The 14,105-nt window shown below is 43.8% G+C and overlaps 1 protein-coding gene across 1 annotated transcript in view; it reads right to left on the bottom strand.

Annotated features, from left to right (window-relative positions):
- ccdc88b (coiled-coil domain containing 88B) overlaps positions 1 to 14,105 on the bottom strand; it is an 86,076-nt gene that overhangs the window by 46,361 nt on the left and 25,610 nt on the right. Inside the window, exons 14-20 of the mRNA XM_063190616.1 lie at positions 10,869 to 10,958; positions 9,053 to 9,754; positions 6,713 to 6,892; positions 6,028 to 6,368; positions 1,795 to 1,921; positions 817 to 954; positions 272 to 703 (exon numbers count right to left, since the gene is read on the bottom strand). Of these exons, the coding sequence (XP_063046686.1) occupies positions 272 to 703; positions 817 to 954; positions 1,795 to 1,921; positions 6,028 to 6,368; positions 6,713 to 6,892; positions 9,053 to 9,754; positions 10,869 to 10,958 (2,010 nt within the window). The remainder of the gene's footprint in view (positions 1 to 271; positions 704 to 816; positions 955 to 1,794; positions 1,922 to 6,027; positions 6,369 to 6,712; positions 6,893 to 9,052; positions 9,755 to 10,868; positions 10,959 to 14,105) is intronic.

Below are 14,105 nucleotides of genomic sequence, written 5' to 3'. Positions count from 1 at the left end.
TAACTACATTCAAAGATGACTATGTATTAATCTCTAGAAAAAAATTAAGCACATGATTATATAGTATGAACTATATTCAATATTTCCCTCAACAATGGAATTTGTGATTCAGTGTCCTGATCGATTGATGCTTCCACCTAGCAATTAGTTCCCCTCATCCGCCAATATCCTTTCCAATAAGTATGATAAATGTTATTAGTCAATAATTTTATTCAGTGCAATAAATGTAAACTCCTTTTTAGATTTCCAGACAATGGTTTTACAATCCCACCTCTCTCTCTACATCGATGAGCCTCTCATTCTGCTCAGCGCTGCTAGAAGGGCTGTGGTCTCTGGACGCTCTTCCCCCTGGTGACTCAGAGTCTCTGGAGGTCTGGTGGGACTCCACCACGGGGATGCTCAGGACAGCAGGCTGGCCGCCCTGGGATGGGCCCTGCTGGGCCTCACTCTGGGGTGCAGCCTGGGCCTGTGGTGGGGCATTTGGCTCCAGAACCTTCCCCACTGCCGCCGTCTCCACTCCCTGGGCTGTTGGCTTGCCCTCCCCTGTCACCGGCTGTTGCTGCTGCTGCGTCTCTGACTGCTGCTTCTTCTGGGCTGAGGAGACGGCCAGCTTGAGACTGGCCTCGGACTGCTCCAACTTCTGAGACAGCTCTGTCGCCTGATTGGTCAACTTCTGGGAGCGGATCTTCTCATTGGCCAGTTCCTGTTTTCAGATACAAGGATTGTTTACTTTCTTTTAGAACTTAAATAAACCAATTTGACAGAACACACAGCTATGTGTATATTAATCTTCAACCATTTGTTTAATCCACTGACCTCAGTGAGGGAGTCAATCTGGTTTTGAGCTGAGGTGGTGGCCATCTTGAGACTGGCTTCAGACTGCTCCAGCTTCTGGGTCAGCTCGGCCACCTGATTGGCTAGCTCCTGAGAGTGAATCTTTTCATTGGCCAGTTCCTGTTTCCGGATGAACACACGATATTCTAAAAGCTCTTTTCCAAAACAATATGTAAGCCACTTACATTTTAAATGCAGCTTACAGTTTTTTATTTTAAGGTAGCTTCGGGGCAATTGTAACAGGGTTAATACAGGGGCTATTTTGCTGATACCTGTGAAGTTCAATGTAAAAAATAAATAAATGTCCAGAGTTTAGTTCTAGAGTCTAGTTCACCACTTTAAAAATTGCCCTCACCAGTCACAGCTGTTGCATCATACCTGAACCAGTTCCCTGGGCAAATGGCCCAACGTTTTTGGGGGGCCTAGGCAAAGAAGGACTTGGGGCTCATTTTCCCTCTTCAAACTATTGAGGAGTGGCCCCAGCGGTGTAGTCTACTTTTTTGAAGTGGGTATACTGTATATTCTCGCATTTTTTGAAGTGGGTATACTGTATATATTTATGCCATTCTAAATAATGGATCAATCAATTTTAAGTGGGTATACTGAATCCCCTAAAATTTAGAAGTGGGTATACTCCGTATACCTGCGTTCTACGTAGACTACACCACTGAGTGGCCCCCAAAAGAGATTTTTTTCATTGAACTTAGGGAGGAAGTGCCACACTCACAAAGTTGCCATTGCTGAAATTACAAGCGCCAGTCATTACCAGGGAACTCCTTTACATCTGGGGGCCCTATGAAATTGCCTAGTTTGCTCGCCTTGTTGTGACAGGCCTGCCAGTTCCTTGAACTGCGCCTCTGGGTCTTCTATTCTTCCTTTCATTACGAGCTTGTAACCAATTTAGAGAAAAGGCACAATGTTCCTGCATGTTCGTCTTGAATCTTTTTCTATTCCACTGACCTGTTTGAGGGAAGCGATTTGGTCCTTCCCATCTGTGTTCTGCAGCGTGAGGCTCTGAAGCTCCCTCTCAAGGTCCTGCAGTTTGGTGCTGAGCTCTTTCAGATGGGAGAGTTCCTGGCAAACGCGCCTTTGCAGTGCAAGGCAGAGAACAAGGCAGAGGAAGAGAGACAGGGAAACAGAAGAAAAGAAACAGAGAGAGAGAGAGAAAGCGAGAGAAACAAGAAAAAGAGAGAAATAAGTGTGCAAAAGACAGATGAAGGCAGTGAGGACAAGACTTACAAATGGCCTCGTGTCAAGGTCTAAAGAACAAAGGGGCCTAATAAATAGCATTACACTGCTAAGGACTGCTAACTGGGCTATTTTCAAAATTGGTTTCGCCACTATCAAGGGGACAAATGATTCATGCCTCCTAGGGGCCCTACAAGCCCCAGCCAAATCAATGACAGATGAGGAAGTACCCTCCTAATTCCACCAAAAGTGCAATAATATCCTAAAACACTTTCCACTAACACGCTCTGCCGCTTATTTACTGTCTTTGGACATTTGTTTGTTCTGTGTTTGCCTTCAAGTGTTTTAAAGTGCTTTATGGTTACTAGAGTTGTAGAGCAGTCACCTTAACGAGATGTGTCCCCTCCCACCTTATGTAAACCGTAAACCAATAAAACAATGAAATTACACTTAGCTATAATTAGGTGGCAAAATTATGGGGATATGAAAGACAATAGACACATCATCAGCTTCCCTCTATTCATGCCAGATGTGGAAACCTTGAGCCAAGATGCCATGGTTTAATATGAATCATTTTAGAGTGAAATATTTCCCAAACATAACCCTGGCCTGCACCTCACTGTACAACTACACTGTACCATTCAGCATAGTTAATTAACCGCACACAGTAAACACTAAAAAGATGTGAAATGACCTTGTGTCAGATTCAAACCTTGTTCCGCAGAATTATGGTAGATTTAGGAACTGTGCCTGCCTGTTTGAATAGAACTATTATGCAATGTTATCTTTGTCAATTGTCAAATTTGAGCACTCAGGGGAGAAACAACTCACACTCATTCCCTCACTTATACACAGTGCTAGCAAAAGCTAAGCCGCACATTCTGCCTACTCTTACCAAAGCCAAGACAACCTTGGCATACACATAAAAACACTCTTTCTTTCTCTTCTTAGGAATATTGTTTTACTGGATAATAAAATGTCCATAAAGAGCACACCACCAAGACAGTCTAGCTAAATGTTCTAATTAGGACTGGGACTTAACATGATTCATTTCAATTAATAAACTATATAAACATTAACACGATAAAAAAATAACACATTTTAATGGCACTATAATATAGTTACGTAGTTCTGGATTAGACCATTTCTCTCAACTGTATAATCAACTGTTGATGATATATCAACATAGTCTGTTATAGCCTCTGAAGCAACAGAGAGATGTTTTCTAATAATCAGGGTTTACCATGGACAGTGTTTTACAAAAAACAACCTTATACGTACTACTAACTGTTGAAAAAGATCATTATGATTATATGTGTATTATTTGTTACTTTGAAGCTGGGGTTTACTTAACCTAACAAGTCTATTGTATTTGACTTACTTATGGTACCCCAAGTTCCTTGTTGTTGTAATCTCTCATGTGATCTGCTTCTTCTTCTTCTTCTTAATACTGTTTTATGTGATCTGCTAATCATGTGACCTGCTAATCATGTGACTTGTGTCATGTGACCAACCTGATTGTTTTAAAAAGTGGCATACATGTGACCTGCTCTTGATACGCCCTGAAGAAGGCCATAACCCCTTAAGACGCGGCTCTATAAATTTGTTGTTACCAGTATGGTAATGACCAAGTCGTGGTGCATTACTAAAGGGCCTGTGTTTTGTCATAGTATTGTAGTGCTATGGTAGTTACATTTCAATGACTATTACAGCGTGCCACTGGAGGTACGGCGTGCATTAAGGGGCTACGGGCCGAAACGCGTAGGCCAGAGCCATACAGAGGGGAGAGTTACGCGATTGGAGGACCAGGAATTAAATTGCAGCCCCGCCTTTCAACGAGATAAGGTTGTGCCTAAAGCGGCCGTCTTCCCATAGACTCAACATAGAACCACCACATTAACAGCCAAAAATAAGGACTAACGAACTATACTGCGGGGTAATCACCGCAAATATGTAAACTATCAACTGTCTCGGTGGTGATAATCACAACAGTTTTACCATCTGTGATGTTTATCTGAAGTTATTACTACGAACAGCAAGTCTTGTCATATTCCCTGCATTGCATCGCATTGCATTTGCTGTGTGCTACGCCCACTACTAGGCACTAACATTCGCAACGCTGAGCAGTACTGAGAAGCTAAAACAGCTAATTTTGCTAATGAGGAAGTCGGCCCTAGGACACAGCGGAGATCGCCTGACTCTCCCCTCTGTATGGCTCTGGCGTAGGCATTGTAGCCAAATAAAAAAGTAAAAAAATTGCAACCTTGAGTGCCTCAGCATCTGTCTTCCTGGACCAACCTTATACGTGTAGTTTACAGAGGGTCTACCTATACCTAAAGTAACATTTTGTTAATTAAGCATATGTATTCATATGTATCATTATTCAAAATCAATGTGGAAAAATACTTCTTACTATTCAAGTCAGATATTTATATGTGATTAAAATGCAATTAATTTCAAGATTGTAGTTAATGCGATTCATTTTTAAAATCAAGTCCCAGTCCTAGTTCTAATCTACACTAACCGAGTTGTAAGAAGGGTTGGCAACTGTCAATGGATAAAATATGGGACACTTCATGGGGATGCGGGGATTGGGGGTCTTTTAAGCCTATGCGGTGGACTTGAGACATAGAGACCCACAGAGAAACAAAAACACAGAGAGCAAGTTGCAAACAATAGCCCTTCTCTCTACGAAAAGTTTTCACCCCCTCTGTAGAGTAATGGGGGTAATGAACTCTTAGGGCTTGTAGACATGTGCCATACCTGTCAACCATCCCTAATTTCCCGGGAAACTCCCTAATTTGGACTCATTTCCCGCTTTCTTCCCGATTTGACATTTTTCCCGGAAACATCCCGATTTTTCACATTATCAAACAAACACCGTCGGTCCAGTAATTATCCCCACGGCCCTGACAGTTAGGCAGACGAGCCACACCCCCTCTTGAAGAGAGACTGAGAGGGTCTTGCTTATCAAGCTACCTGCCAGTAGATTTTATGCCAGATGCCACCAAGAATTGAAGTTCCTTGAAAATACGAGCTGTCATCCTCGAGCTCCGTGGACGTGTGTGCACCCACTCTCTGCCTCAGAAATCGTCAGTTCATACAACGCTGTTCATATGGTAAACAGCTGCGGAACAACGAATCATGCGATTAACCTAATCACAACCTGCACCAGCACAAAGTTTTGCACGAGCCCAATACAACTTTAGCGACAAAACTACAAGGTGAAACTGATATTTAATTGTTTTTCACACTGTAGGCTTATATGCTCATTTAAATTGTGCGCTGGGGGATTTTAGACAGGACTGTCTTCGCACACGGACTGTTGTGAAAAGCAGAGTAAAACGCACCGTCCCATCTGTCTGACTCTGTTGTCCCGCTGACTGTCAGGATTTGGCCTAGGCCTATAAAACATTTTGGCTTAAATTTGGGAATTTTCCCGAATTTTGGTAGTTCAAAGTTGACAGGTATGACATGTGCTCAGTTGCAGGGCCTGCAGATCCTCCAGCTGCTGCACTCCAGGGTTTTAGCAGATTTAACATGATGTTGGTGATTCACAGAGAAATAAGCCAAACCAAAACAACACTCCCTTCCCACTCCCCACTATCACTTCCCCTCTCTACTGATAACCCCATACTGTGGGTGATGCAGACAGCCCTGTGCTCAGCTTCCAGGCTGCAGGCCCTGGCTACTGTGCTCCAGGGCAGAAGGGATGCTCTCTCCACTTCCCTCATTCACTCACTCATACACTAACACACCACTGCCTTATGTGGGTCAAGTACCTTAATCAACACCTTAAATGTGCACACCAGCCAGTAAATGCAATCCAAATGAACCTTGGCAGACCATAGACAGACCTGTGCACAGCCTCCAGGCTGTAGGCCCTCTGGCTGCTGTAGTACGGGGTGGTAAGTTAAGCATAATGTTGGTAAAATAAACCAAGGCAAAACAACACTCCTTCCCCTCTCTAGTGATAATCTCATGCTGTAGGAGGTGCAGACAAACCTGTGCTCTGCCTCCAGGCTGCAGGCCCTCTGACTGCTGTGCTCCAGGGCAGAAGAGGTGCTCTCCAGCTGCTGCCTCAGCCGCGCCGCCTCCCTCTCCCTCTGCCTCTGCTCCCGTCGCTGGCTGTCCAGTTGGGCCTGCAGAGCCTCCTTCTCCTGCTCCAATCGTGTCGCGTCTAGAAGCGCCTGGTCCCGCCCCCGGGCCATGGACTCGGCCTCCTGGCCGGACTCGCGGAGTTCCGTTTCAAGCTCCTCTTCGCGGCGGCGGGCCGAGTCCAGTGTGCGGGTCAGGCGCTCTAGCTCCGCCTTCTGCGTCTGATTGGTCAACTCCAGCTGGTCACCCTGGGATGGGGCAGGATAAGGAAAAAGGTTAGAGGATGGAGGGTACCTTCTTGGTGCATACTGCTCTCAACCTGTGAAACGCCTCACTGTTTACAGAAAAAAACGTCATATTTGCATTTTGCTATATTTAAAGCATCATACACTGCAGTTGCCGCACATTATGAAAGACTCACCTACATCATAACAGCATTGCTATGACATTACAGAGTGTTTTAAGTACTAAGACTTGGTCATTACAATTTTGAGGACGATGTTATAACAGGCTCTGCACAAAGTGTTTATGGTGCGACTTATCCCTTACGAGAGACATCCCCCTCCTCCTCCCCCTTCTCCCCATTTCCTACCTTCCGTGCTGCAGTCCTGAGGGTCTCCAGGGAGGCCCTGAGTGTCTCCCGCTCCCTCTCCAGAGAGGCCCTCTCCGCCTCCAGCTGGGCGATCACCGCTGCCTCCATCTTGTGGACCTCCAGCTGGCTCCGCAGACGAGTCAACTCCTCCTCCATCTGCAGGGACTCACCCTGCAGTGCCTGAGAGTTAAGAGGTTAAAGGTCAAGAGTTTGAGTGCAATAGTGTTCAAGGTTTTTGCGTCACCTGCATGCATCTGAAAAGCGTATTTAAAGGGCTTCTCGTCCACATTGTCCTTTCTCTCTCTTTCAAACTGCAAAACCAGTTTACCCACGAGTACCAATAAAGTAACTTGAACTTGATCTTGTAGACCTCAAGCTAGCTATACACAGGCGAGTTAGTTCCACGAGGACACCCTGCAGGACCTAAGAATAAAGGCAGGGCCGTATTAAGATGGTCCGGATTAAGATGGCTACAGGTGGCTGTAGGGCCCCTGTGGAGTGCAGATTCTGCCACACAATTACATAGATAATTCTTCAGACAACGTTATAATTCTGAGCCAGGAATGAGAGAAAATATGTCTGCCAACTGTAGAGATGACTATTAACAAAAGACGGCCCTTCAAGGCCAATCAGGGGTCCCCTGGCAGGTGGCTGGAGCCATATCTAATCCATCCCAGAATGCAGGTGATGGGATGGGTACTAGAAAGGGGAAAGTTTTCAGCATGCTACATACAATAAACCTATTGTGAGATTGAAGTGGAGAGGTTAGAGGATAGCATGTATGAGCCAAAGTATGACGTCTCGGATGCACAGTGAAAGATATTGTACATTTCAGTAGTATCCACTCGAGAGTTTTTTTGTGATGAGAGTCTGCAGGCCTGCAGTCATGGGGCTGGGGTGGGGGGTTGAGATGATCGAGTGAGATGATAAGACTTTAAGAAGGCAAAAAAGGAAAAGCCAAAAGACTGATGAACATGAACATGTCCCCAAGATCCGAAAATAAGTTCAGTTTCTCAAACTTTTTAGACGAACATGATCTGGATGCAAGGGGAATTTTGTCTTTGATGGGGATGAAATGGATCCTAGGGAAAAATACTGTCTCTAGAGCTATCATTGACAGGAAAACCACAGAAAATAACAGTATTCACAGTGTACTTCCAAGAATCATTTTTGACACACCAAAACGATTTTTGAGCCAGGCTGAGTAGACAGTTTTTTTTTGCTGTGAAAATTGCCTTTTTGGGAGTCCAACTCACTCTGGCCTTCATTGTTAAGGTTGACATGTTACTGCTTCACTTGACTGGGTCATGTCAGGGATTCAAAGCTATCACCTCACACCAGTCCATCTCATACTCCTCTCATGTAAGCTGTTAGTCTGTTTGACTGACGTGTAATAACAAGTCCAACTTGGAGCGTATGTAATGGACTGCCACATACCAATTTGTCCATAAAGGATTTCTGACAGGTACGACATGCTATCCTCCCCAGCAATTCTTCAGCTCAAGACACCCTACCGAATACTGGTTTCACATCTTCATTTGGCAGGCAGTGCAGTGTACTTTATACTCTACTGGATGTGAATGAAGTTTATTTTAAACTAAAAGATGCTAGGTGGTGGCTACAGGTAACACTTTATTTTGCAGGGTTTTTTTTAATGTATCTCCATGCATCGCTATGTAAAATTATGTATACACTGTACATACCTAACCCTAACCCTAGCCCTAAGGTATAGTGCAACCAAGTATTTAATGTTAATTGCTGTTACATACTTTGCTAAACTGTGCCTAATTAACAGAATAGGGACCTTAAAACTGCATTCATAAAATCTATATAAAATTACATAGGCTAAAGATGTTTCTTTCCAGGGCTGGACTGGGGGGGGCATAGGGCACGGGAACTTTTGGCTTAAAGCACCCATATATATAATTATTTATTTATTATTATTATTTTTTTAACATTTCTGAGAATAGGGGCCCACGAGGGTGCGGGGCCCACCGGGAAATGCCCGCTATGTCAGATGGCCAGTCCACCCCTGTTTCTCCCCCCCCTAATGTCTTTGGCCCCTCATCCCAAAATCCAAGCAGTCAACACAAACCTGATCATATTGACTGCGATACATAAAGTCAGAATTTTTATGCTGAGTTTATTTTGCAGTGCTTGTTTAGGACCATCAGTCGCAAATTGCAAGTGGGATACTAGGCCAGGGACCGCAAAAGTGCTCATTGATTGCCTGTTTCATTTAAGCATCGGCTTAATCGTAAAAACGATTAAGTTGAAAATGCAGTCTAGTCTCCCTTTTAAAATAAAGTGTAACTGGATGTTTTTTTTGGGTTTTTTTACCTCATTTTGTTTCCTGGCATCAGCCAGCATGTCAGCTGATTTCCTCAGTCTCTGAGTCTGGGCTTCGAGGACCACCAGCCTCTGCTCAGCCTCCCAGGCCTTCTTGCTCTGCTCCCCCAGTTTAGAGCGCAGGTCCTGGGCTACGGCTGTCTGTCTGTCAGCCTCCTCCTGGGCCTCTTGGAGCTGGGCAGCCAGGAGGCTGGTGTCAACAATTGGTGTTGGATCCATGACCTGTTCTTCCTCCACCGCTGTCTCTGGCTTTGGTGTTTTGTCCTCTGTCATCTCCCTTTCTTCCTCCTCCACCGCTTGTTGGCAGGTAGGGGCCGATTCCTTCCTCCTCTCCATCTTCTTCTCCCCCTCTGCTTCTCCTCTGTCTTTACTCTTCACCTCCATTGCCTCCTCATCCTCCGTTTTCTTTCTCTCCTTCTTCTGATGATGAAGGACCTCTTCACCTTCTCCTTCCTCCCTCGTCGCCCTAATGACCTCTTTTGTTCTATTTTCCTCTTCTTCTTCCCCTTCTACCCCCCTCAGTTTCTCCTCTTTTCTCATGTCCTTTCCTTCCCCCTCTCCTCTCCGTGTGCCTCCTTTCCTCCATTCAGGAGATGTCGTCTCCTCCTCCAAAGTGTCGATAAGCTCTTTATTTGTCCTCAGCTGCTCCAGAGATTTTCTCAAGCTGGTGTTTTCGTTCTTCATGTTCTGAAACTGAAGAAGAGATAAAAAATAATTAAAAACAGAGGTTACATAAACTGCTGGGAATAACATGACAGGCTTCTCTGAGGAATACGTAGGTGGAATTTTTTTTCCCTGTTTTATTTGCTTGCTGTTTGTTTGAACTTGGGTTGACTTTCTTTTTTCTTTTTGTCTTCTGCATGGTAAAATTCCCAGTGTTCATTACTGTATGAAGTGTAAAGGTATGTTTATTCTGTCATAGTCATACAAACAACAAATAGAGTGAGATGCCTTCCAATGTCAGTGCCATACTGAGTTGTTAAATTATGTGGTGCTGGTGTTAGAAGTGGCAGAATCACAAACACTCTGAAGTAGTTGTCTCATCGGAATTGTATTCATTCTTGTTCATCACCAATTTGAAGTAGAGCCAAAAACACTTTCGTAGAGTATCAAATTCAACTCTTTAAAGTGTTTAATTAACATACACTACTCAGTAAAAAAAAATACTTGTGCTAATATAGATCTTAAAGAGATGAAATTAACTCTGATAACATGGTCCCACTCAAAAATAATGTCACTTTTACTCAGAGTTAATTCTACTCCATGTTATATTAATATGTTAAATTTGTATATTATATGAAATATATTAAATATTATATTATATTAAAAACTGTAGAGTTGAAATTACAGTAGGCCTACACTGCCCATCTGGAGAATTTTCATTGTTCATTGTTCATTACTCCAATCGGGAGCAATTTGACTCTCCACAGTACTGTTAATACTACTCTATCTGTATTTAGTAAAGTTTACTCTGAAATATTAACACCCCATTTCTACTGTGTAGATAGATTCACTATGTCCTATCTTGTCTGCTGGTCCACCTCACCTTTCCCATAGAGCATGACCAACTATAAGACTGTTAAATTCTCATTTAGTATTACATTTACATGATTGACTACTAGAGACTAGAGGTGACACAGCAGTTTGTGGCAGCACTGGAAAATGAAAAGTGCAGCTTCCATCTTCTGTAGGATAGACCTGTGCTCTTCAGTGAATGCAAATCAATGGAGAACACGCCCACCTATGTCAAAAAATGGCCTAAACCTCTGTGAATGTTAAGTGACACATTAGCACTGTTGGTCCTCACCTCTCTGAGGGTGTTCTGATGCTCCTCTTGCAGACTCCTCAGCTGCTCCAGCTGTCTCTCCAGCTCCTCCTTTGTGTCCTCTGCACTGCCCTGCAGGAGGCACAAGCAATATCCAGTATGACTGGATGAAATCACATATCACATATCGGGTTACAATTTATGTTGTAGTCCCTGTTATGTATCTACAGTGCTAGTGTGCAATATGCACATTGATACGTAGCCTACTGTAATATGCTCTTAGAAAGAAACCAGAAAACAAAGCTGCAGTGACAGTCTATTGTGCAATAAATTAGCGTATGTAAAATGTGTAACAGTAAGTAACATTGTGGCCTTTTACTGTACTATTGGGTAAGGGATAGACAAAGGTAATATTTACGTTGGAGTTGAGTAGATGTGGGTACAGCGTCAGCACATCATAGTTAATGTGGTTACACATAGATACACAAAACAAGAAACCATAACATGAAGTGCTGCCAAACTATCTTGTGGTGCTGCCAGCCATTGTCTATGGTTCATTCACAGGTCAGCGGCATTTAGAGTACAAAAACAATGAAGGAAGACATCAAGATTTTCTATCTCGCTCGCGTATCAGATTGTAAGGTTTCGATTTTTGAGTCGGTGCCAAAGCCACAACGGTGTCTGAGGTAAGCCTCTCTTGTCTCTCTGTGTGTGCTAGGCTAGCAGGCATTGGTAAACACAAAGAAGCTGTGGGAAAAGTAAACTGAAAAATCAATTTCAGCACCTCCTCTACTACTGTACTGTTGCTTTTCTCCCTGAGAGTCAATGAAAACACCTTTTCATTCAATATCCTCAGGGCAGCATTGTCGGTATATATATATATAAAAAAACATGTTGACATTTTACATCCTGCCTTAACACCATATTACCCCACAGCATGTAGGTGCAATGATGTGCAATAGTGTCTGCAGTAGTAGTTCAAACCCATTTTGGGGCCCTAGGCAAAAATATAAACATGGGTCCCTTTTGAGTTACTTTCGCTGGTATTTACCTTGGATTGGTTGACTGTTGGGGGCTCCCTACAATGGGCAAATTTGGTAGGGCTCTAGGCAACTGCCTAGTCGGCTTATTGGTAAAACTGGCTCTGAGTGTCTGCCTGTCATCTGTGTTCTCTCAATGGTTTCTCCTGTTGCTACCTTCAGTGTGAGGTCCACCTTTTCTGTCCAAAGCAACAAGTGTGACCTTCTTGGGTCACGTTTGCTGCTGTCAGTGTCTTTCAGTTACAGTAAAGCCCCATAGTTAAGCCACATGGGTTTTCACAAGGCTGCCTGGCCTGCGATGTGTTGGCCTATGTGTTGCATTGGCGCAAAAAAGAGATTTCACCTCTGCTCCCGGCATGATGAAATTTCATCCAATTCCATCCGTGCCCATTGTGCTCAGAAAAGCCGACGGGGTGGGGGAGGGGACAAAGTGGTGAATTGTCCCGGGCCCAGGACAGAATAGGGTCCTTATTACATTGTATGTATTAAGTTGTATGGCCTTTCAGTTGACTTTGTCCCGGGCCCAACCAAAGCTGTCAGTGGCCCTGATTCTGCTGGCTCTAAATTCCACCTTTCGGTAGCTCAAAAAAAAATAGGAAAAAAGAAGAAAATCGGACTACTGCTAAAAAAGTGACCACACATTCTTCCTTCTAGGAGCCAATAATTGCCCATTACTTTGGCACTTGAAATGACTTGGACTCATTTCGCGAAGGTGCGATATTGCCTTTCCGACCTAATCAGAGTACAGTGGCGAAAATTCCTTCCCTTCAATAGCTGTGTGTGTGTGTGTGTGTGTGTGTGTGTGTGTGTGTGTGTGTGTGTGTGTGTGTGTGTGTGTGTGTGTGTGTGTGTGTGTGTGTGTGTGTGTGTGTGTGTCTGTGTGTGTGTGTGTGTGTGTGTGTGTGTGTGTGTGTGTGTGTGTGTGTGTGTGTGTGTGTGTGTGTGTGCGTGCGTGTCTGTGTGTGGCACAGTTTGTGCTCTTTCTTTCCTTTGCAAAATTTCTGCCAAGCACCTTCTCTCTTGTGCTTAATACGCCTCAATGCACACCCCACTATGTGTGTGTGCGTGTGCATGTGTGTGAGTGTGTGTGCGTGTGTGCGTGTGTGCGTGTGTGTGCTGATAAATTCTTGGAAATAACTCGTTTTCCCTCGAATGACTGAAATGAGACAGAGGAGCGATAACGTCTCACTAAAAGATCAAGGGCTTTTTAACATTCACATTAGGACGGGCGTTATCAAAGCTTTTGACAGCGGCGGGGAGTTAAGTTTGGCGGAAGCCCTCATAACCCTGTGTAATTTCCCCCCACTGAAAATGTCCTCAAATATTTTTGCTAATCTCAATGAATATGCAATGGTCTGTGTCCTGCTGTAATTCGCACTCAAAAACGACCTTCTGCATTGATTCTCCCTCTTTACAACTCAGCACCCTGGGAGCCAAACGCTGCTTTCATCCTTGGTTTCCCACTCACACTACACATAGGCTGAGGACAGGCCATATGGGTTGTTTTCTTTCACTGTAACAATAGCTGCTGGCTATCATTTTAACACTGTATTAGGTAATTGGTACTGCTCTAAGAAGCTGATTGCATGTATATGGATATTTTTGATATGTATACATTTTCATTTACTTTCATTTACACGTAACCAGGGTTTTAAAATGTGCTTGTCAATACTCCGGTTTTAAAATAATATCCTGTTTAGGGGGCTAAAATGCACCTATGACAATGGTGTTTGTATTTTTATCGGCATGTCATGTTTATACGTAAATGGATACAAAAGAATCCACATTTAAAAATAGCCGTGTATGAGTAAACAGAACCTTAACAAAAGCACTAACTTAATCTGAGCTGCTCCGGTGACTGTCATTCCTACAAGTAATTACTGTGTCTTCTAATGACTGCATAGCTGTTTATGTCTTTATGTGTGTCTATCTATACCTGTCTTTTGCCTAGCTGTCAAACCATATGGATGTGCTATCACTGTTCTACGTCACTGTCCTAGTAATGTATGTTGTGTTTGTGGGATCGTCAGGTGAATAAAGGGTCATCAATTGGGGTACGGTAGCTCAGTGACCCGGGTTCGATTCCAGGCCGGGGTCCTTTGCCGATCCTTCTCCAATCGCTCTCCCACTCATTTCCTGCCACACTCTCACATTGTCCTGTTCTGGATCAATGTAAAGTGGCGGAGATGCACTCACACTCATCGCCTAGTGATTCCCACATTTTTTAACTGGGTGCTGA

Source organism: Engraulis encrasicolus, chromosome 23, assembly GCF_034702125.1.
Source record: "Engraulis encrasicolus isolate BLACKSEA-1 chromosome 23, IST_EnEncr_1.0, whole genome shotgun sequence".
Taxonomy (NCBI): domain Eukaryota; kingdom Metazoa; phylum Chordata; class Actinopteri; order Clupeiformes; family Engraulidae; genus Engraulis; species Engraulis encrasicolus.
This window is presented reverse-complemented; position numbering and strand designations above follow the sequence as displayed.